Source organism: Aotus nancymaae, unplaced genomic scaffold (genome assembly GCF_030222135.1).
Source record: "Aotus nancymaae isolate 86718 unplaced genomic scaffold, 86718_ANA_hifiasm-v0.15.2.pri h1tg000053l, whole genome shotgun sequence".
In the NCBI taxonomy this organism is placed as follows: domain Eukaryota; kingdom Metazoa; phylum Chordata; class Mammalia; order Primates; family Aotidae; genus Aotus; species Aotus nancymaae.
In genome coordinates this window covers 3,352,037-3,375,784 of record NW_026988467.1, presented here as the reverse complement: position 1 = coordinate 3,375,784, position 23,748 = coordinate 3,352,037, and the positions used below count along the sequence as shown (strand labels likewise).

Genomic DNA, 23,748 nt, shown 5'->3' with positions numbered 1-23,748 from the left:
AGAGAAAAAGAATAAGATAACCTGAAAAGACTTTATATAGACGTGTTTAAGATCCTCAAAAATAATGGAGTAATTGAAACCCTTAAATAAGAAATTAAGCAAAAGCAGGAAGAGCTGAAATTGGATGGAAACATGATATGCATGAAATTGAAATAAAACATTTCAACAGACTGGACAAACTGAACACTGTTGAAGGGAACATTGATGAATTGGAACCTGGTGCTGAGGCATTTCCCCAGAATGCACTGTACAGGGACAAAGATAAAACAGAGAAAACATGGAAGATACCTTGAGATGCTCCAACAATCATCCAATTGGAGTTGCAGAAAAAATAGAAAAAATGGTGAAGAAGTTGGATTTGTTGAGAGTTTGCAGACCTAAGGAGATGTGAGGTCTCAGATCTGGAGTGCATTCTGGAGTACCAAGCAAGATAAATACAAACAAATGAACCCCTAGACATTTTAGAACCCCTAGGTACTTTAGACCTAGTATCTACAAAATAAGGGCAACCAGATTGTTCTCAGACTTCTCAGCAACAACAGGTGGCAGAGACCATGGCAAAATCTCCAGTGCCCTGAGGGAATATATGTGCTGATAGTTTTATACCCAGCTAAACTATCTGTCAAGAATAAAGGGTTACACGGGGTTAAGGGAGCTCAGAAAGGACTGCTTTTCTTTTCTCATGGAGAGGAGTGAAATCAGGGAAGACATCACAGAGGTGATGTTTATGTTTTCCAGGAAGAGAGTCAGGTAGTTTGGAATGGCTGGGGGCTGTAAAGGAGCATTAGTCCTGCAGAGCCTTGAATGCAGGGCAAGGAGATGGAACTTAATTCTGTGTGGTGGGAGCAGGGAGGCTCATGTCAGAGCCCTGATTTAGGCAGGTCACTGCGGGGCTGGTTGGGAGGATGGATTGACTCTGAGGGGTGAGGGCGGAAACTATGTTCTTCCCCAGAGTCCTGCATTGGGTCTGCCTGGGTCTCAGCTGTCTCCCTACCCAGCAGGCGGCTCTCTTCTCCCCTGGCTGTGGTGGGGTCCCCTGCCCATGGCCTATTGGGCCCCTTGCTCCTTGGCAGTTCCTCATGTGCCTGTCTCCCCTGCAGATGACCAAGATGTTGGACCTGCTGGAGGACTTCCTGGAGTACGAAGGCTACAAGTATGAGCGGATTGATGGCGGCATCACTGGGGGCCTCCGGCAAGAGGCGATCGACAGATTCAACGGTACCCCATCCTGCCCAGGGGCTCTGATTGGGACCGCTTTTTGGCCTCTTCTCCCAGGCCAGGTTCCTAGCCAGGCCACCCAGCCAGTGTTGTGTCATCAGCCCCACACATAGCTGAAGACAGCAGGCTAGTCCTGAGGTCACGGTAGCTTCCCCTGTTTCCAATGTTAAAAGGATTCTTCCCATGGAATCGGAGTTCCAAGGGGCCCAATAGATAACACCTGTTGGGAACGGAGTTAGAAACAGACAATGAGAAAGGCAGGTGGGGGCCTCTAATACTGATGCCAGGTAAGTCCCAGTTATAGGCGGTGCTGGACAGAGCCTGCTGTATGGTGAATGGTGGCAGGAGGTACAGAGATGCACGCGCTGCCAGGGGCCACTTCCAGAGGCAGGACAGAGTGAAGGGGCCGGGCCACACATGGTCAGGTTCTTCGCCCAGAAGCGAGGGTGGAGGCCAGAAAGGTCTTGCCCATGGAGCTCCCTCTGTAGCAAAGGAAACTTCTGGAGGAGGGAGCAGTCAGCTGCAAGCTTTAGGAGCAAGTTTGCAGCAAATAGCAACAAGCTTTGTTTCCCTGGGGCTTTGGGCCTTAGAAAGAGGCTGGGGCCACGCTCCCCAAACACCCAAAGCAGTGCTTCCTCTCACACACTCGTGTTAGAGAGCCAGGAGGAATAGCAAGTTCAGAGTTTCGGGGTCTAGACATGACCCAGCCACATCTGGAAGCAGGAGTGGCTGAAGCCCTGGGTGGGTGGGGGGCCTGTTTGCAGCTCCAGTGGGGGCTGTGGTCAGTCCCAGGTCACTGAAGGGCCCTGAGGGGCTGAGAACCAGCCATCCTGTGACAGGGTTGCCCAGCAGGGCGGGACCCCAGGCCCCAGAGCTGTGCCTGAGTGTTCCCTGGCCACCCTGGCAGCATCGATGGGCTAAGGGAAGCCGGGGGTAGAGAGCTGGGGGGACATGGAGGACTGAGCTCTCTGGAGGCTCTGCCTGTACTTGCTGGCTGCTTGCACTTCTTCTTTTTTTTTTGAGACAGTTTCGCTCTTCTTCCCGAGGCGGGAGTGCAACGAAGTGATCTCGGCTACGCCCAGCTAATTTTACATTTTTAGTAGAGACAGGGTTTCTCCATGTTGGTCAAGCTGGTCTCGAACTCCCAACCTCAGGTGATCCGCCTGCCTCAGCCTCCCAAAATGCTGGGATTACAGGCATGAGGCACCGTGCCCAGCCAAACAACCACTTTGTTTTTTGCTTGTCTGGGATTTGAAAATTGACCTCTTCTTCATTCTAGCACCCTCCCATTGGGCCAGGGCTCAGAGCACCGCTGGGGGCTAAGTGGGCTTGAGCGGGCCTCCTCTGGTTCCCCTGAGTGCAGCTGTGGCCTCTCTGATGGGGTCTCTGGCTGTGTAATTCTCTGCCAGGGACCTGTTGCTGCAGTTCCTTCCCTCTGCTCTCCCCGCTGCTTCTTTCTGCCACCCGCTTCTCCCCACCCAAGGTGTACTCCCTCAAATACCCCATCTCCTGGCCTCTCTTTTTCAGCCCCCGGGGCCCAGCAGTTCTGCTTCCTTCTCTCAACCCGGGCAGGTGGCCTGGGTATCAACCTGGCCACGGCGGACACTGTCATCATCTACGACTCGGACTGGAACCCGCACAATGACATTCAGGTCTGTGTCACTGCCGCCACCCTCCCAGGGCCCTCTCTCACCCCGGGCCTCGGGCAGGTTCTCCTGGGCACGCCCTCCACACCTCCCCTGGTGCTGTGGGCCTCCCTCCCTCGTGGAGTCTCGGCCACGAGGCTTGGAGAGGGCAGGGGAAGTGTCCAAGGGCACACCGCAGTCCATGGTGGCCACTGATTCTGGTCTTTCCCATCACCCTCAGGACCAAGGCCATGGAGGGAGGCAGGATGAGTCACAGTCACGCTGTGACTCCCCCTCTGGGACCCAGAGGGGCATCCATTTTGGAGGGGATGGGGAGCATAGAGTGGGCCTGTCAGAGGTGGGGGGAGGATGAGATGGTGCAAGGGGCAGATGGGGTTGACAAGGAAGGATGGGAGGGATGTGGGGGGCGGGGCTATGGGAATAGAGCTACCCTGATGGCCCTGGCCACCCCACTTGGGGGCTGGGACACACGCATTGAACGCTTACACATGTAGGGGAACAGCCATGCACACACACAGATATTCATGGTCACATCCAGGTCACCTCATGCAGGGCTGCAGAGTCTCTGGCACTTCCCCATATTATACTGGGAAGATTCAGCTCCTTGCTGCCCTCGGAAGGTGGCTGCGCATCTCCAGCACATGGTCTTGTGGTTCCATTAGTGGCTCGCTCACAGGGAAATGCAGCCCCCTACCTCCCCAGGGACCCCATGAAGCTCTGTGCGGCATCAGTTACACCCAGCACACTGGCTGTGTCATCCCTCTCACACCCTTGCACACCTGCAGTCCTGGCTGCTTCCACTGGGAGCTTTTCCACTCCCAACCCAGCCTGGCACCCAGGCTCGTGGGAGGCTTCGCAGTCCGGGAGGGAGCCCAACTGCAGTGGTGCAAGCACCACACGCCTCTCTCTACCCAGTCATGCAGCCCATGCTCTTGAGCTCATGGGTGTGACCCCCTCCATTGCCTGGAGCCCTGGGTGAGCCACGGGTGCTGAGCTGCAGGTCTCCCCAGGCCTTCAGCCGTGCCCACCGCATCGGGCAGAACAAGAAGGTGATGATCTACCGCTTCGTGACTCGGGCCTCAGTGGAGGAGCGCATCACGCAGGTAGCCAAGCGCAAGATGATGCTCACCCACCTGGTGGTGCGGCCTGGCCTCGGCTCCAAGTCGGGCTCCATGACTAAGCAGGAGCTGGACGACATCCTCAAGTTCGGCACGGAGGAGCTCTTCAAGGACGACGTGGAGGGTGTGTGGTGGGGCCTGGGGTCATGCTGCTGAGACACCCACCCAGGGCTTGATGGGGTCCCTGCCCGTTCCAACACATACAGCCTCTCTCCTGCACCCCCACCGGTGTCTCCTGGCCAGGGCAGCCCAGGGTGGTATCTCTGGGCACTGCCTGCCAACCCTCCAGCCCTCTGTGCTTCTGCACCAGCGCCCTCCTCCTCTGCCCAACAGGCATGATGTCTCAGGGCCAGAGGCCGGTCACACCTATCCCTGATGTCCAGTCCTCCAAAGGGGGAAACTTGGCTGCCAGTGCAAAGAAGAAGCATGGTAGCACCCCGCCAGGTAGGGGCCAACCCAGCCCAACCCCAGCTCCTCCTCCAACCAGGAGGCTGCTCCTGGAGATGAGGGGTTCCCTGACACACCCTCACTTGGGTGTCCTGGGACTGCCGGGTGGGCGGGGAGTGGGGCTGTTACAGCGCGATTTCTTCTGTCGGGTCAACACGCCCCTCAGCTGCAGCCCCTGGGGGGGATGGGAAGGGCCATTGTTGGGAGTCTGTTCCCAGGTCCCCCGGGGTGGACCAGGGCAGTCTTTGTCCCCACACTGCACTTGCCTGCTCCCCAGGTGACAACAAGGATGTGGAGGACAGCAGTGTGATCCACTATGACGATGCAGCCATCTCCAAGCTGCTGGACCGGAACCAGGACGCCACAGACGACACGGAACTACAGAACATGAACGAGTACCTGAGCTCCTTCAAGGTGGCGCAGTACGTGGTGCGCGAGGAGGACGGCGTGGTAAGGTCCCCGGCCCGCCCTCCAGCCGCAGCCCCGCCCTCCACTGTGACCACGCCCTCCACTGTGATCCCGCCGTACCGCCGCAGCCGCAGCCCCGCCCTCCAGCCTCAGCCCCGCCCCAGCCACAGCCCCGCTCTCTACGCTGTGGCCCTCCACGCTGTGATCCCGCCCTCCAGCCTCAGCCCCGTCGCAGCCTCAGCCCCGCCCTCCACGCTGTAACTCCGCTCTCCAGCCTCAGCCCAGCCCCAGCCCCCCTCCCCCTCCGCGCTGTGACCCCGCCCTCCACGCTGTAACTCCGCCCTCCAGCCTCAGCCCCGCCCCAGCCGCAGCCCACCTCCACGCTCTGACCGCGTTCTCCACGCTGTAACTCCGCCCTCCAGCTGCAGCCCCTCCCCAGCCGCAGCCCCCCTCCACGCTGTGACCACCCCCCCCACCACGCTGTAACTCCGCCTTCCAGCCGCAGCCCCGCTGTCCCTGCTGTTACCAAGGCATCCCGGCTGCCGCAACCGCGGGCCCAGCACTAGACACAACAGTGAGGGAAGGGACGGAGGCAGTGCTGAAGGCAGTACAGCCACATGGGCCGGCCACTGCCCTTGCACACATCTTCAGCCACCTGCTCCCTGGCGTCGTCCTAGCTCCAATCCAGTTTCCCCACGTTCTGAAGTGCAAGCTGACCTGCCACCCCCGCTGCGTCTAGTGTCCCCCGGGTCTAGTGTCAGTCCCTTCCCGGCGCGATGTGCCCTCCCGCCCCTGCCTCAAGGCCTACATGTTCGCCTTGCACCTGGACCGCTAGTGTTCCAGAACGCCCCGCACTTTTCTTTCTTTTTTTTCTTATAATAGAGTCTCTCTCTGTCGCCCAGGCTGGAGTGCAGTGGCGCAGTCTCGCTCACTGCAACTGCCGCCTCCCAGGATCAAGCGATTCTCATGCCTCAGCCTCCCGAGTAGCTGGGATTACTGGCGTGAGCTACCATGCCCAGCTAATTTTTATATTTTTAGTAGAGACGGGGTTTCTCCATGTTGGCCAGGCTGGTCTTGAACTCCTGACCTCATGAGCCGCCCGCCTGGTCCTCCCAAAGTGCTGGGATTACAGGCGTGAGCCACCACGTCCGCACTTTTCTCCCTTCTCCACCCGGCAAACCTTAGCTATACCCAGGGAGCTTCTTGGATCTCTCCTGGGGCTTTCCCTTTCCTGCTCGGCTCCTCCACCCTCCGTGCAGACCTGGTGAACTCATGACCTTTTCCTCTGAAACCAGGAGCTTCCTGAGGGCAGACACCGGGGCTTATTCAACTCGGTACCCCAGTGTTTGGCATGAGGCCAGAAAATACTTGCTTTGTGAATGGATGAATAAGGAAATGATTGACTGGACAGGGGCAGGGAGAGGAAGGCCAACTGGGGCTGGGGTGATCAGAGAAGGCTTCCTGGAGTAGGCAGTGCATCCCATTAATCCTTGAGCCCCAAGGGGGCAAAAGGCCAGGTTGGGCGGAGGCAGCCTGAGGTTTCCAGGAGGGCAGGTATGGCCCTGCCCATGGAGCCCGTGGAACCTGCGTCCCCAGGAGGAGGTGGAGCGGGAAATCATCAAGCAGGAGGAGAATGTGGACCCCGACTATTGGGAGAAGCTGCTGCGGCACCACTACGAGCAGCAGCAGGAGGATCTGGCCCGAAACCTGGGCAAGGGCAAGCGCATCCGCAAGCAGGTCAACTACAACGACGCCTCCCAGGAGGACCAGGGTGCGTGCTGGGCGGGAGGGATGGGTGCCCCTCACCAAAGGCGGAGGGTTGTCCCTGTGCAGGACTCCCGGGAGGTGCGGGCCGGGAGACCTGGGTGATTGTGCCAGGAGGGACGGGTGCTCCGTACCTGGAGGCAGAGGGTGGGGCAGGATTCTGTCAGGGCATCCCTGTGCAGGACCCCCGGGAGGTGTGGGCTGGGAACGCCGGGCAGTGCCGGATGGAGCTGGGAGGCAGCTGCTTGGGGGACTGGGGGCAGGTGCAGGGGTGCTGGGTGTTTGGGGGAACAGGCGTGGCACCAGTTCAGTGACTTCACCACTGCTCGTGACGTGGCCTTGGGCAAGCCCCTTGCACACAGTACAGTGTGTGTAATGTGTGGGTGCGCGTAGTCCCCTTAGTGTACTACTAGGTGGTGCTGGGATTATTAAATGAGCCCACAGGAAGTACCTAGGCCATTGTCATTGTCACTGCTTTCTTACCGGCTCGGGTGCAAGGGTTTGGCATGGCCCTGGGCATGCTTGAACTTGAGGGTGGGCTTTGCTTGCACAGCTCACTCCATGCCTCTCTGCCTCGCCCCCGCAGAGTGGCAGGATGAGCTCTCCGATAACCAGTCAGAATATTCCATTGGCTCCGAGGATGAGGATGAGGACTTCGAAGAGAGGCCAGAAGGGCAGAGTGAGTCTCAGTGTTGGTGGCCTGGGCTGCCGCTGAGGCCATGTCAGGGGAGCTGATGGCGGCAGGGGGCGGGGCTGGCCTGGGGTCCCGCTGCCCTTGGGGTCAGAAGAGGGGGGTCAGGAATCTCCGGGCTACCACCTGAGGAGCTGTGGCGGGCTGCTTCCCAGGTGGACGACGACAATCCCGGAGGCAGCTGAAGAGCGACAGGGACAAGCCCCTGCCACCTCTTCTCGCCCGAGTTGGTGGCAACATCGAGGTGGGGCCTGTCTGTTCCCACATCTCTTTCTGCCCTCAATTCCTGCTGCCCCTGGGGTATGGAAGAGGGCTGGGGTACTGCCGAGGGCCTCATGCCAGGTAGAGGTGGGGCTGGTCTGGTCTTTGTCACCAGGGTCCTGCTCCAGGTGGCGGCCCCTGCCTTCTCTGTGCCCCCTCCTGCCTTCTCCTGTACCTTTCTTCCTCATCCCAGAATCCTCCACTCCCACCCTGTCTCTGCGCTGGGCTCACACTCCCGTGCTCCACCCGCCCAGGTGCTGGGCTTCAATGCCCGACAGCGGAAGGCCTTTCTGAACGCCATCATGCGCTGGGGCATGCCCCCGCAGGACGCCTTCAACTCCCACTGGCTGGTGCGGGACCTTCGAGGGAAGAGCGAGAAGGAGTTTAGGTAAAGGGGCTAGGTGGTAGCCCAGGGCATGACCACCTGCCTCTGAGGAGGGCAGGCTCCCACGGGTGAGCCTCACAGAGGGCGGTGTCTGCTCCCGCCAGGATAAGGCCTCTTGGAAAGTTCACTGCCGTTTGGTCTTTGGGTGGCTAGAGTCCTGGTGCCAGGCAGGGCTGATGTGCAGAAAACACTGACCATCCGCCCCTGCCCAAACCAGCTGGTGTTACGGCAGCGAGGAAGATCCCGGTCAGGGCTGTTCTAGCTGGTCCCCTCGCCAGGGAGGCCCTCTCTGTCCTTTCCTGGGCCTGGCCCAGGAGCCCTGACTCGGAGGTGGGCGATGGTTGATGATCAGCCAGGAGGTCCCTCTCAGAGGGTTCTTGCTGGCCCCCCACCCCCTGAGCCCCGGCCCCCCCCCACCCCAGAGCCTACGTGTTCCTCTCAGAGGGTTCTTGCTGGCCCCCGACTCCCAGAGCCCCGGCACCCCCCACCCCAGAGCCTACGTGTCCCTCTCGGAGGGTTCTTGCTGGCCCCCCACCCCCTGAGCCCTGGCCCCCCCCACCCCCTGAGCCCCGGCGCCCCCCACCCCAGAGCCTATGTGTCCCTCTTGGAGGGTTCTTGCTGGCTACCCAACCCCTGAGCCCCGGTGCCCTCCCACCCCAGAGCCTACGTGTCCCTCTCGGAGGGTTCTTGCTGGCCACCCACCCCCTGAGCCCCGGTCCCCCCACCCCAGAGCCTACGTGTCCCTCTTCATGCGGCACCTGTGTGAGCCGGGGGCGGACGGCGCCGAGACCTTCGCAGATGGCGTGCCCCGGGAGGGTCTCTCCAGACAGCATGTGCTGACCCGCATCGGGGTCATGTCACTAGTTAGGAAGAAGGTGGGTGAGTAACTCTCTGTAGGGCCCTTCCTGGTGACTGCCTGGGGTCCTGGCACTGTCCCTTGGGGGTCAGTGGTCAGAGAGCAAGCGCCTGGCTCAGGCCACACAGCTGCCCGGGGTCTGAGTCAGGCCAGAGGGACTGACCTGGAAAGCCTTTCTGGGTGAGGGGCCTGAGGGCGGAGGCCAGGATGGTGGATTACGGTTGGGGGACGCACAGTGGGTGGGATGGCGGGCAGGGGAGCATTGTGGTCAGGAGGGGCACGCCTTGGCCAGCCTTGGACGGAGACAGCAGCTACCCCAAGCCCGTGACACCTGCATCCCTGTGGCTGCCCCGAGGCCCTTAGGGCTGAGCCACGACCACCGCCCTCCCTCTTTTGCTCCCACCTTCCCTCCCACCACCCCAGGTTCAAGAGTTTGAGCATGTCAACGGGAAGTACAGCATCCCAGACTTGATCCCCGAGGGGCCTGAGGGCAAGAAGCCGGGCGAGGTGATCTCCTCAGACCCCAACACGCCAGTGCCCGCCAGCCCCGCCCACCTCCCGCCAGCCCCGCTGGGCCTGCCAGGTCTGTGGGCTGGGCGGGCCAGGGAGGGCACTGGGGTCATGGAAAGTGGCAAGGTCACAGCAACCCCCAGTCTAACCCACACCCCATAGAAGACGGCCTCTCCTTCCCCCATGGCCCCTGTTTGCTGAAATGTCACTCTCTAGAGTTTTTCATTTTAATGACAATTTTGAGATATAATTTACATACATACTGCAAAATTTACTCTTAAAAAATTGGCTGGGCATGGCGGCTCATGCCTGTAATCCCAGCACTTTAGGAGGCCAAGGCAGGAGAATCACCTGAGCTCAGGAGTTTGAGACCAACCTGGCCAACATGGCAAAACCCTGTCTTGGGCCGGGCGCGGTGTCTCACGCCTGTAATCCCAGCACTTTGGGAGGCCGAGGGGTAGATCATAAGGTCAGGAGATCGACACCATCCCAGCTAACATGGTGAAACCCTGTCTCTACTAAAAATATAAAAAATTAGCTGGGCATGGTGGCATGCGCCTGTAGTCCCAGCTACTCGGGAGGCTGAGGCAGGAGAATCGCTTGAACCTGAGAGGCGGAGGTTGCAGTGAACCGAGATCGCACCACTGCACTCCAGCTTGGGATCACAGAGCAAGACTCTGTCTCAAAAAAAAAAAAAGTGCTATTCAGTGATTTCTGGTGTATTCACAGGGTGTACAACCAGCACCAGTACCTAAGGCCAGAATGTTTTCATTCCCCTTGAAAAAGAAGCCCCTTACCCATTAGCAGCTACTCCCTATCCCTTGACCCTAGGCTTGGGCAGCCACTAACCTGCTTCCTGTGTGTGTGGATTTCGCGATGCTGGATGTTTTGTGTATGTGGCACTGCATGGAACGTGACCCTTTGGGTCTCGCTTCTGTCACTCAGTGCGGGGCTCCAGGTTCATCCACATTGCTGTGTGCATCTGTGCTTCATTCATTCCGCCTTATGGCTGATTACGTTTTCTTTTTCTTTTTTGAGACGGAGTTTCGCTCTTGTCACCCAGGCTGGAGTGCAATGGCACGATCTCAGCCCACTGCAACCTCCGCCTCTCAGGTTCAAGCAATTCTCCTGCCTTAGCCTCCCAAGTAACTGGGATTACAGGCACCCGCCACCATGCCCAGATAATTTTTGTGTTTTTAGTAGAGATAGGGTTTCACCATGTTGGCCAGGCTGGTCTTGAACTCCTGACCCCAGGTGATCCACATGCCTTGTCCTCCCAAAGTGCTGGGATCACAGGTGTGAGCCACCGCGCCTGGCTGATGTTTTCTTGTATGGATTTACTGCATTTTGCGTCTCTATTGCTCTGTCAATAGATTTTGGGTTGTTTCTGCTTTTCGGCTACTGTGAGTTATGCTGCTGTGAATTGGTGCGTTTTACGTTTTTGTGTGGACATAGGTTTTTTTTTTTTTTTTTTTGGCGACGGAGTTTTGCTCTTGTTACCCAGGCTGGAGTGCAATGGCGCGATCTTGGCTCACCGCAACCTCCGCCTCCTGGGTTCAGGCAATTCTCCTGCCTCAGCCTCCTGAGTAGCTGGGATTACAGGCACGCACCACCGTGCCCAGCTAATTTTTTGTGTTTTTAGTTAAGACGGGGTTTCACCATGTTGACCAGGATGGTCTCGATCTCTTGACCTCGTGATCCACCCGCCTTGGCCTCCCAAAGTGCTGGGATTACAGGCGTGAGCCACCGTGCCTGGCCCTGGACATAGGTTTTTAGTTGTTTTGGGCAGATATCTAGGAATGGAATTGCCAGGTCGTGTGATAACTCTGTTTTCCCTTTTGAGAAGCTACTAGACTGAGTCTTCCTCAGTGCTTGCTCTCTGCCTTCATGGTTCTAGCCGTCGTGGTGAGCGTGAGGTGGCATCTCACTGTGGTTCTGATTGGCATTTCCCTGCCGCCAGGGATGTTGAGTATTTATTGTTTGGTGTGCTTATCGGCTATTTGTAGACTTGTAGGAATGTCTTTTCAGACTCTCTACACACTTTCAGTTGGGTCATTTGTGCCTAGGTGTCTCTTTGGTGACCCAGGTATTTATTTGGGTGAAGCAAATACCTGGTCCCTCAGTTGGGGCTCACAGGCCGGGGGCAGGCATAGCTATCCCCTGCTAATGGCTGAGGCCAGGCCCTGAGGTGCTCAGCGCCTCCAAGCACAAGTGAGCCCTTGGAGGTGGACACGCCTTGGTTTGCTTCTTGGCTTTGCCCTCAACTCTGTCTAATCTTGGGCAAGTCACCTAACCTCCGTGAGCCTCCGCTTTCCCAGCTGTGATGCACCTACCTCCCAGGGCTTCTCGGAGCCGCGTAAGTGACCAGCACTTTGCGGCAGCTGAATCAGCAGGCAGGAAACTCTCACTCTGTCCAGAGGCACACGGCCAGCCAGCCTGCCCGAAAGCTGGGACCAGGCCAGGTGTCGTGGCTCCCAATCTGTGCCTCCATCCGCCTCACCTCCTTCCCTCCAGATGAGCAGCGACTGCTGTGTGCGGCCCCCTCCTGACTGCCCCTCATTTTGGTCTCACTGGGTTCAAGGGTCCTCCAAGCACCCCTGAGTCTTAGGCCCGGCCTGTCCTCTCTAGCTTAACCGGGGATCCTGCCCGTCTCTCCAGGAGATGCTTGGCCTCGATGGAGCCTCCTGAAGGCCAAGCCCCACCTCTCCTCTCTGCCACCCGCCTCCCTGCCCTAACCCTTCCCGTCTCAGTCCACCTGTCTCACCTGTCTCACCTCTTTCTCTTGATCTTTCAGACAAAATGGAAACCCAGCTGGGCTACATGGATGAGAAGGACCCAGGGCTGCAGAAGCCAAAGAAACCCCCGGAAGTCCAGGTGTGGAACTTGCTGGCGTCTGGGCCTGTGGTGCGTGTGGGGTGGAGGTTGGGTCTCGGGACCTTCTCAGGCCCTGCACAGCCAGGTGGAACCCAGGACTCCTGGGTCCCTTTTCAGGCCTCTGGGTCTTCGGGAGCAGGCTAGGAGCGAGTGATGGAAGCCAGGAGAGTGGGTTCCCAGCCCAGCGCACGTTTCCTGCCCTCTGTTCCTGGTGAGGCCCCAGGCCCTGCAGCTTACCTGGTTTCCCCTCTGCAGACCCTGCCAGCTGCCTTGGACAGAGTGGAGGGTGAGGACAAGCACGAGAGCCCAGCCAGCAAGGAGAGAGCCCGAGAGGAGCGGCCAGAGGAGAAGGAGAAGGCCCCACCCTCCCCAGAGCAGCTGCCTAGAGGTTGGGGCTTCCTGCAGGCCGTTCACTCCAGTGCCATGTCTGGCCTCAGCAGGCCCGGGTCAGGGAAGGGCAGGTGGCTATACTTCAGCTCATTTCTCCCTGGCAGAGGGGTAGACTCCATTGCTCAGCAGGCCCCCTGGTGAGGGGAGGGCAGGCACTCAGCTCTCTATACATGGACTTATGGCCTGTAACTTTTATTTTTTTGGAGAAAGGGTCTTACTCTGTCACCCAGGCTGGAATGCAATGACACGATCTTGGCTCACTGCAACCTCTGCCTACCGGGTTCAAGGGATTCTTGTGCCTCAGTCTCCCGAGTAGCTGGGAGGACCATGTGCCACCACACCCAGCTAAATTTTTTTCTTTAATTTTTAGTAGAGATGGAATTGAATTTAACCCTGTTGGTCAGGCTGGTCTCGAACTCCTGACCTCAAGTGATCCACTCACCTTGGCCTCCCACACCTTGGGATTATAGGTGTGAGCCACCTCACCCAATGGTCTTTAACTTTTCTTTATCATACAGAGATTGGGGGTTATTGGGCCACTTTTTTCTTAGTGATTTCTGACTCAATTGCATTGCGGTCTAAAAACATGAGTCTGTATGAGGTTGTAGAAACCTGCTTTCTGGCTTGTTATAGTCAGATTTTGCACATGCTGTATGTGTGCTTGAAGAGAATGTCTGTTCCCTAATGGCTGGGTTTAAGGTTCTAAATATATGTATTAGGGCCAGGCATGGTGGCTCATGCCTATAATCCCAGCACTTTGGGAGGCTGAGATGGGTGATCATCTGAGGTCAGGAGTTCGAGACCAGCCTGGCCAACATGGCAAAACCCCATCTCTACTAAAGATAGAAAACTTAGTTGGGTGTGGTGGCAGGTGGCTGTAGTCCCAGCTACTCAGGAGGCTGAGTCAGGAGAATTGCTTGAACCCAGGAGGCGGCGGTTGTAGTGAGCCAAGAACATGCCATCGCACTCAAGCCTGGGCAACAGAGTGAGACTCCGCTGCAAAAAAAAAAAAAAAAAAAAAAAATATATATATATATATATATATATATGCATTAGATCAGTAGATAATGGATGCTAATTATGTTGTTCAAGTTTTTAATATCTTTACTAGTATTTGGTTTGCTTTGATCAGTCAGTTTCTGAGAGACTTGTGTTAAAATCTCTCATTTTGGTTACAGATTAATCTCTTTCTTCTTATAATGCCAGATTTTGCTTCATCTCTTTTGAGATTGGGTTGTCAGGTGCATATTTGTTTAGGTTTTTAATATTTTTCTTGTAAAGTGTGCTTCTAATTATTGTGTAATAATCCTCTTATCCCTCGTTAAACTTTTTGCTTAAAAGTGTATTTACGCTGATTTGGGTTGCTCTTTTTTTTCTTTAGTATGTATTTGTTACACTTTCCTCTATTCCTGTTTTTTTTTTTTTTAATATAACAGTTTTATGGTGACATAATTAACATATACAGTTGAGCCATTTTATTTATTTATTTATTTATTTAGAGATAGAGTCTCGCTCCGTTGCCCAGGCTGGAGTGCAGTGGTGTGATCTCAGCTCACTGCAACCTCCGCCTCCTGGGTTCAAGCGATTATCCTGCCTCGGCCTCCTGAGTAGCTGAGACTACAGGTGTGTGCCGCCACACCTGGCTAATTTTTTGTATTTTTAGTAGAGATGGGGTTTCACCATGTTAGCCAGGATGGTCTCGATGTCCTGACCTCATGATCTGCCCACCTCCTCCTCCCAAAGTGCTGAGATTACAGGCGTGAGCCACCTCACCCAGCCAAGTCATTTAAAGTATACCATTCAGGCTGAGTGTAATCCCAGCACTTTGGGAGGCCAAGGCGGGTGGATCACCTGAGGTCAGGAGTTCGAGATCAGCCTGGCCAACATGTTAAAACCCCATCTATACTAAAAATACAAAAATTAGCCAGGCATGGTGGCAGGTGCCTGTAATCCCAGCTACTCAGGAGGCTGAGGCAGGAGAATCATTTGAACCCAGGAGGCAGAGGTTGCAGTGAGCCGAGATGGTGCCACTGCACCCCAGCGTGGGCGATGAGATAGAAACCGTGTCTCAATAAATAAATAAATAAAATATACCATTTGTGGCTGGGTGCAGTGGCTCATGCCTGTAATCCCAGCACTTTGGGAGGCCAAGGTGGGCAGATCATGAAGTCAGGAGTTTGAGACCAGCCTGGCCAGCATGGTGAAACGCTGTCTCTACTAAAAGTTTAAAAAATTAGCCAGGCATGGTGGTGTGTACCTGTAGTCCCAGCTACTTGGGAGGCTGAGGCAGGAGAATTGCTTGAACCCTGCAGTTGGAGGTTGCAGTGAACCGAGATCATGCCATTGCACTCCAGCCTGGGCGACAGAGCAAGACTCTGTTTCAAAAAAAAAAAAAAAAGGATACCATTTGTTATTTTTAGCACATACAGAGTTGTGCAATCATCACTATTATCTAATTCCAGAACATTTTCCTCACTCCAAAAAGAAATTCTTCTTACCCATTGGCAATCACTCCCCATTTCTTCCTCCTCCTCCCAGCCCCTGGGGATCACAAATGTACTTCTGTCTCTATGGATTGGCCTATTTTGAACATTTCATACCAATGTAATAATACAATACATTGGCCTTTGTGTCTGACTTCTTTCACTTAGCATGGTGTTTTTATTTTATTTTATTTATTTTGAGACAAGAGTTTTGTTCTTGTTGCCCGGGCTGGAGTGCGATGGCGCGATCTCGGCTCACTGCAACCTTTGCCTTCCTGGTTCAAGTTTTCTCCAGCCTCCGCCTCCTGAGTAGCTGGGATTAGAGGCATGCACCATTATGCCCGGCAAATTTTGTATTTTTAGTAGGGATGAAATTTCTTCATGTTGGTCAGGCTGGTCTTGAACTCCCCACCACTGGGGATCCACTGCCTCAGCCTCCCAAAGTGCTGGGATTACAGGTGTGAGCCATCATGCCTGGCCTTTTTTTTTTTTTTCGATAACATAGTGTTTTTAGCTCATCTATGTTGTGGAATGTATTAGTACTTCATTCCTTTCTTCTTCTTCTTCTTTTCTCTTTTTTTTGAGGCAAGCTCTCGCTTTGTCATCCAGGCTGGAGTGCAGTGGCATGATCTTAGCTTACTACAGCCTTAACCTACTGGGTGCAAGCAATCTTTCCACCTCAGCCTCCCAAGTAGCTGGGACTACAGGTGCATATGCTGACACACCTGGCTAATTTTTGTATTTTTTGTAGAGATGGGGTTTTGCCATGTTGCCCAGGCTGGTCTTGAACTCCTGGGCTCAAGTGACCCTCCCACCTTGACCTCCGAAAGTGCTGAGATTACAGGCAGTACTTCGTTTCTTTCTTTCTATTTTTTTTTTTTTTTTATTTTGAGACGGAGTTTCGCTCTTGTTACCCAGGCTGGAGTGCAATGGCGCGATCTTGGCTCACCGCAACCTCTGCCTCCTGGGTTCAAGCAATTCTCCTGCCTCAGCCTCCTGAGTAGCTGGGATTACAGGCATGCACCACCATGCCCAGCTAATTTTTTGTATTTTTAGTAGAGACAGGGTTTCACCATGTTGACCATGATGGTCTCGATCTCTTGACCTCATGATCCACCTGCCTCAGCCTCCCAAAGTGCTGGGATTACACTTCATTTCTTTTTATGCCCAAATAATATCCTGTTGTATAGATCTACTATGTTTTATTTATCCATTCATAGTGATACATTTGAGTTGTGTTTCTACTTTTTGGCTACTGTACACATTTGTGTACACATTTTTTTTGTGTGTGGGTACAGGTTTTCAGTTCTTGTGGGTATATATCTGGGATTAGAATTGCTGGATCATATGGTAATTCTCTGTAACATTTTGAGAAACTGCTTGATTGTTTTCCATGTGTATTGCATCAGTTCACGTTCCTACCAGCATGTGTGAGGGTTTCATTTTCTTCACATCCTTGCCAATGCTTGTTATTATCTGTCTTTTTGATTATAGTCATCCTAGTGGGTGAGAAGTGGTATCTTACTGTCATTTTGATTTGTATTTCCTTTGTGCATAAAGATGTTGAATGTTTTTTCATGTGATTATGGTTCATTTCTATATAATATGTTGAAGAAATGTCTTTTCAGATCCTTTGTCTATTTTAAAATTGGATTATCTTTTTATTACTGAATTATAAGAGTTCTTTTTAAATTAGTTAATTAATTTAACACTTTTAGAGACAGGATCTTACTCTGTTGGCCAGGCCAGCTTTGAAGTCCTGGGCCCAAGTAATTCTCTGGCATTAGCCTCTTGAGTAGCTAGGATCACATGAGTGTACCACTGTGCCTGACTTATATGAAGTTTTTCTATAGATTCATGTTCCTCATCAGATATATGATTTACAAATATTTTCTTTCATTTCTTCACTTTTAATCTCTTTGTAATGTTTTAGGTTTATCTTTTGTAGACAGTGTCTAGGGGATTCGTCATTTCAAATCTAATTATAGGGTCCCTATCTTTTAGCTGGCAAGTTTAATCTCTTTACATTTATTGTAATAACTAGATATGTGGTGGATTTCTACTGTCTTATTTTATACTTTATATTACCCTTCTCTTTTCTCCTTTTTCCTCCTTTCCTGACATTTCTTGGATTGATCAAATTTTCTTTATATCTATATGTTTTTTATATCTCCTCTTTTCCCCCTCAACTCATTTGGAAGGCTTATTATAGTCAATTCTATTCTGTACTGTTAAATTTTTCTGAGTAATATGAGGACTTTAGATAGCTTTAGTTCTAACTCACTTCCCCTTCATCTGCCATGTTGCTATTGCCCAGTATTTTAGTTTCAGTTCGTTTTTACTTTCCCAAATTTGTTGTTATGCTTATTTCTAAATCTTTAATCCTTTTTTAGATCTCATCATGTTCTTCCCAGTTTGTGTTTGCTTATTTGTTCATCATCGCTTCATTCAAATCCTTCTTCAAGCACACCTTTAATGGTGCTTTTGGCACATTTTTGGGAATGGTAAATTCTCTCACTGTTTGTTAGTTCTTTTACTCTTGAATAGTTATTACAATTCTAGTCGGGATAGGGGTCTTCCCTCAGCACTTTGAAGATGTTCTTCCTCTTTTATTTGGCATTCATTATGCCAGGAAGCCTTCTGGGAAGCTGAGAAGGCTGCTGTTGGTGTAATTGCTGCTCCTGTGTAGGACATTTCTCATTTCTATCTTTTCTCACATTGAAAGACTGCTTTTAAGACATTCTCTTTGTCTTTGGTGATATGTGGCTTCACTACAATGAAGGGTATTTTTGTTTTGTTTTTAGAGTGACGTTTTTATTTATCTGTGTGTGACTCACTGTGATTCTTAAAGCTGAATATTTATGTTCTGCATCAATTGTGGGAAAATTCTCATTCTCTCTTTGAATATTTTCTTTGACCCCATTATGCTTATTTTCTCCTTCTGGAATTCCTATTACTCATTGATTGGTTCACTCATCCAACAAACAAACATATATATATATAAACATATATAAACATATATATATATAAAAAAACATACATATATATATATATATATAAAACCTGCTGAGTATCAGATGCTGTCCCAGGCACTGGGGACACAAGCAGTGAACCAAAACAGCTGAGGCTTCATTCGTGGAGTTTGTATTCCAGTGTGGAATAAGGCAATCAACAATAAACAAAAATACGTGTTGTTCAACCACAGACTCCAAATGCTCTGGGGAAGAAAGCAGAGTACAAGGTTAGCAAAAGATGGGCGCTGACACGGTTTTTATCTCTTGTGCTTCTTTTTTGTTTATCTATTTATCTGCCAGGCTTTTTGAGTAATCCTTGGATCAAGCTTCCATGTATATTTTCTTTGCACAGCTGTATTTTACACCATTCCCATTTGTATTATTTTGCATGGCTGTGTCACAAATTACTGCATACATAGTAGCTTAAAACAGCACTCACCATCAGCTCACAGTTGTGTGGGGCCGACGCCTGGCATGGTATTTTTGAGTGTTCTGCTCAGGATATCACAAAGTTGAGGACATCAAGGTATCGACTAGGTTAAGTTCTCGTCTGGAGGCCCTGGGGAAAAGTCCACGTCCATGCTCACTCTTCGTTGTTGGCAGAATTCAGTTCCGTGAGGCTGGAGGACTGAGGTCCCATTTCCTTGCTGGCTGTCAGCTGGGTGCATTTTCAGCCACATTCCTGCTGTGTAGCATGGTCTGTCTTCAAGCCAGCGATGGTGAACAGAAGCCCTTCCATGCTTTGAATATCTGACTTCCTTTTCTGTGACCGGCCAGAGAAAAGGGCTCGTGTGGTCAGGTTAGGCCTACTCAGGTCCTCTCTCTATTTTAAGCTCACCCGTGCCACAAAACGGAAGCTGCTCTGGGGAGTCTAGTCCATCCTCTTCACCATCCAGGGATTTTTGCAGGGCATGGACACCAAGGGCCAGAAGTCTTGGAGCACATCTTAGAATTCTGCAATTAAAAATTTTTTTTTTTTAAATTTATTTTCTTACTTGCCATCCAATAACAGAAAATGTTAATGATTGTGCATTTCATTTCTTCTTTTTTTTTTTTTTTTGAGACGGAGTCTTGCTCTGTCACCCAGGCTGGAATGCAATGGCGTGATCTTGGCTCACTGCAGCTTCTGCCTCCTGGGTTTAACCGATCTCCTGCCTCAGCCTCCCTAGTAGCTAGCATTATAGGCACCCGCCACTACACCCGGCTAGTTTTTGTATTTTTAGTAGACGGGGGTCACCATGTTGGTCAGGCTGGTCTCAAACTCCTGACCTCAAGTGATCTGCCTGCATTTCTAGAAATTTTATCTGTTTATTTTTTCTAGTTTTGAGGGAGTCATTCTTTCCCTGTGGATTCTCTTCCTTCTTTTTCTTTTTTCTCTGTCTTCAGTCACTCTAGATATATTTATTTTAGAGCAAGATTTTTCAGCCTGTGGCCCGTGGGCCAAATGTGGCCCAGGATGGCTTTGAATGTGGCCCAACACAAATTCTTAAACTTTCTTAAGACATTTTGAGATTTCTTTGGTGATATATATATATATATATAACCAATATGTATATATGTATGTCATATATATCTATTTCTCTCTCTCTGTATATAATATATATATGTATTTTAGCTCATCAGCTGTCATTAGTGTTTAGTGTATTTTATGTATGGCCCAAGACAATTCTTCCAGTATGGCCCAGGGAAGCCAAAAGATTGGACACCCCTGTTTGAGAGTCTCTGCCGCTGTCCTATTGACCCCAGGGTGCTGGTCTGCTTCCTGTGTGTCTGCTGGTGGGGGTGTCATTGTTTTCTGGGTTTGGATTGGTGCATCCTTGGGTGATTTTTATCTGCAGGAGCCCCGTGCCCTCTGGGGAGTGGGAGTGTCCACCCCTTTCATTTCTGGAGGCTCAGGCCAGGAGGCTCACAGGCAGTCTTGTTCCGGGAGCAGTTTTATGATGCTGTCTCTGCTTAGGGTGGTCCAGTTCAGATACCACCCACATGAGGACGAGGCTTTGGGTGTGGGTTCCTGATGGGAGACCTTCTTTTCCTTGATCCCGTGGTGGAGACGAGCCTTCTCGCTCCCATGGTTGGTGGCAAGAACTCTTTCACAGAGACCACGGTGTTGGAGGCCATTGGCATCATGCCAGTTCTCTGCATCTTTTGGGCTTGAGGCCTCACCTGTCCTGCCTGGGTGTCGAGACACAGCCAGTTCTAAGCTCTCCAGGCCTCTTCCTGGTGTCTGATCACCCCTGCCTGGGGCACCGGCCTCCAGCTCCTGCCTCCCTAGCTTGTTTCCCCTTCCCTCCTGTCACCTGGTGATTTCCTTCTCTTCTTGGGAACTCATCTTCTGTGTGCTTTTTTTTTTTTTTTCTGGAAACAGGCTTTTGCTCTGTCACTCAGGCTGGAGTGCAGTGGTGGGATCTCAGCTCATGGGAGCCTTGACCTTCTAGGCTCAGCAGTCCTCCCGCCTCAGCTTCCTGAATAGCTGGGACCACAGGCGCGTGCCACCAAGCCCAGCTAATTTGTTGTATTTTTTGTAGAGATGGGGTCTCACTATGTTGCCCAGGCTGGTCTGGAACTCCTGGTCTCAAGTGATCCTCCCGCCTTGGCTTCCCGAAGTGCTGGGGTTACAGGCTTGAGCCACTGCACCCAGTTGAGGGGAGTTCTTTTTGGTGTCAGCTGTTGGACTCTGCAGAACATGTGAATGGGTAGGGTTCTACGGTGGAAAACCAGCAGCCCAGAGTCCTCTCTGCTTTCTGGGACCCTGCCCCACACCGTGAACCTTCTTGTCTTGCAGAGGAGGTGCTTCCTGAGAAGGAGAAGATCCTGGACAAGCTGGAGCTGAGCTTGATCCACAGCAGAGGGGATGGTGCTGACCTCAGGCCAGGTCTGGAGCTCTTCTGTGTTCTCTGCTCGTGCCCTATGGTCCCTTGAGGGTGCCCTCTGGACCCTGTTCAGCCTCCCACAGTCTCCCAGGCACCGTCCCCTTGGCCCCAGGCCTGATTGGAGCTAGCATCTGGGAGCCTGGACTCGCCAGCCCCTCAGAGCCAATGCCAGGGGACAGGCTCCCCTCCTCTCCCCTGAGCCCTGCCGTGCCCAGCCGCTGAGAGAGGGGAGGGCTGGTCATAGAGCCTGGCCTGGGGGATTTGGGGCTTAGCCAGAAGCTTTGCATACCTCTAGGCACTGGAATGTTCTGGAACGGTTGTCCTCAGATCAGCCCCCTCAGGCAGTTCTGTGTCTTTGAACTTGAGCTGTACTTTCATAACGCTCTCCTGCCCTGCTCCGGGGTGGTCCTGATTTGCTGGGGGAGGAGCACTGGGCCTGGAGCTAACCTCCCTGCTCAGGACGGAGAGAGGGGCCGTTGGCTTGTTAAAAACCCTTCTGCGTGGTGAGCCCCCTGAGGACAAGGGGATGTGCTTTCTACTAGCCTCCTGGGTCCCCATGCTTGGCAGAGAGAGGTCCTGGGCACTGCTTTTGGGATGGATGAATGAATGTGATGTGTCCCCAGCAGATGACACCAAGGCTGAGGAGAAAGAGCCCATTGAAACACAGCAAAATGGTGACAAAGAGGAAGAGGACGAGGGGAAGAAGGAGGACAAGAAGGGGAAATTCAAGTTCATGTTCAACATTGCGGATGGGGGCTTCACAGGTACTGGGACTGGGGGGTGGGCAGAGAGCTGAGGCTTCCTGACTGTGGGTCCCAGGAGTCTAGACCAGTGGTGACTTTATACTAGAGTGTGGCTGGTTGCTAAAAGTCCATTGTATAACCTTTCTTAGCAACGCTGGATCACTGGACCTCTGGGGGTGGAGGCAGGGGCAGGGAGGGAGGGAGCGGCTGTCCAGTCCTGCCTGTGTGTGACAGCCGGGGCACTTCTCATCCTGCTCACCTTGGCTCGTTTCCCAGAGTTGCACACGCTTTGGCAGAATGAGGAGCGGGCTGCGGTGTCCTCGGGGAAAATCTACGACATCTGGCACCGGCGCCACGACTACTGGCTGCTGGCGGGCATTGTAACGTATCCTTGGCCAGGCCGGGCTGGACAGGCACTCACCTGTTCTTCTGTGGACCTTGGGCAGAGCGTTCTCAGGGCTCCAGGGAAGCCTTCCTTGCTCTTCCTCACTCTTCCTTGCTCTTCCTCGATTCTGGCAGTGGCTAGGAATCCTTGGCATTGCCGTGTCACCCGCTCCCCACCGCTGTCATCACGGCTTCTTCCCTGTGTGTCTCTGGGTCCACATTTCCCTCTTTTTTTTTTTTTGAGATGGAGTTTCACCCTGTTGCTCAGGCTGGAGTGCCGCACCTCAATCTCAACTCACTGCAACCTCCGCCTCCCGGGTTCAAGTGATTCTCCTGCCTCAACCTCCCGAGTAGCTTGGATTACAGGCATCTGCCACCACATCTGGCTAATTTTTATATTTTTAGTAGAGACGGGGTTTCATCATGTTGGCCAGGCTGGTCTCGAACTCCTGACCTCAAGTGATCCGCCCGCCTCGGCCTCCCAAAGTGCTGGGATTACAGGCATGAGCCACCATGTGCAACCTTTTTCTTTCTTTTTTTTTTTTTGAGATGGAGTCTCACTCTGTGTCCCAGGCTGGAATGCAGTGGTGTGAGCTCAGCTCACTGCAGCCTCCACCTCCCGGGTTCAAGTGATTCTTCTGTCTCAGCCCCTTGAGTAGCTGGGATTGAGGCGTGCGCCACCACGCCAGACTAGTTTTTGTAATTTTAGTAAAGGTGGGGTTTCACCATATTGGCCAGGCTGGTCTCGAGCTCCTGGCCTCAAGTGTTCCACCTGCCTTGGCCTCCCAAAGTGCTGGGATTACAGGCATGAGCCACCGCGCCCGGCCCCAAATTTTACTCTCCTTATGAGGATACCAGTCGTGGGGTTTGGTGCCCACCCTCATCAGGTATGACCCTTTCTTAACTTGATTACATCTGCAAATACCCTCTTTCCAAGAAAGGTAGCCATTCTCAGGTGCTGGGGCAGGACTTAAACGTATCACCCAGGTTGCTGGGTAAAGAGTTAACCCTCTGAAGCCCCGGGCTGTGTCTGGTGCACCCAGGGCACCCGTCAGTGTCTGCTGATGCCGTCGCTGTCCTGTCATCGATCTGCTCATCTAGCAGCTGGGCTTGAGGACTTGCCTGAGAGTGTACAGCCAGGATGCTGACCCCCGCTGGCCCCTCCCCCTGCCCGAGCTGCCTCCTCCTATGGCCCCACCTCTTCTCATGGCCAGGTGTGCCCTTAACAGTACCCCACCCAGGCACGGCTATGCCCGCTGGCAGGACATCCAGAATGACCCGAGGTACATGATCCTCAACGAGCCCTTCAAGTCTGAGATTCACAAGGGCAACTACCTGGAGATGAAGAATAAGTTCCTGGCCCGCAGGTTCAAGGTCAGTTTTCTGCAGGGCCAGGGGCTACAGGGGGCGGGGAGGGACGAGTGTCAGGAGGGTCCTGGGCAAAGGAATTAGAGAGCAGCCACCCCCGCCATATACCTGGACCACACTGCCACGAAGCAGTCAGTAAGTCCATCAACTAACAGTGGTGGACTTGCTCTGGCCCTGACTGGGGAGTATCTGCTGCCCGGGGTTGATGGGTACAGAGAACCCAGCTTGGTGACAGCTCTGGGTTGGCCATCGCCAGGCCAGGGTGGGCAGCAGATGGGAGTATGTCCTGTTTCCCTCCTTTCTGCTGGGAGCCTTCGC

General features: G+C 53.0%; 1 protein-coding gene across 5 annotated transcripts in view; it reads left to right on the top strand.

Annotated features, from left to right (window-relative positions):
* The window catches only part of CHD5 (chromodomain helicase DNA binding protein 5), a 76,402-nt gene that overhangs the window by 44,818 nt on the left and 7,836 nt on the right, over nt 1–23,748 (top strand). For 3 of the 5 annotated variants that reach the window (XM_064363169.1, XM_064363167.1, XM_064363171.1), the window contains 17 exons: nt 1,101–1,218; nt 2,746–2,870; nt 3,875–4,106; nt 4,316–4,426; nt 4,707–4,879; nt 6,434–6,608; nt 7,188–7,280; nt 7,448–7,536; nt 7,808–7,941; nt 8,669–8,813; nt 9,218–9,377; nt 12,099–12,178; nt 12,434–12,566; nt 20,848–20,937; nt 21,559–21,699; nt 21,955–22,063; nt 23,304–23,436. In XM_064363169.1, the coding sequence (XP_064219239.1) occupies nt 1,101–1,218; nt 2,746–2,870; nt 3,875–4,106; nt 4,316–4,426; nt 4,707–4,879; nt 6,434–6,608; nt 7,188–7,280; nt 7,448–7,536; nt 7,808–7,941; nt 8,669–8,813; nt 9,218–9,377; nt 12,099–12,178; nt 12,434–12,566; nt 20,848–20,937; nt 21,559–21,699; nt 21,955–22,063; nt 23,304–23,436 (2,241 nt within the window). The remainder of the gene's footprint in view (nt 1–1,100; nt 1,219–2,745; nt 2,871–3,874; nt 4,107–4,315; nt 4,427–4,706; nt 4,880–6,433; nt 6,609–7,187; nt 7,281–7,447; nt 7,537–7,807; nt 7,942–8,668; nt 8,814–9,217; nt 9,378–12,098; nt 12,179–12,433; nt 12,567–20,847; nt 20,938–21,558; nt 21,700–21,954; nt 22,064–23,303; nt 23,437–23,748) is intronic. The other 2 variants (XM_064363170.1, XM_064363168.1) reach the window with 1 other exon arrangement.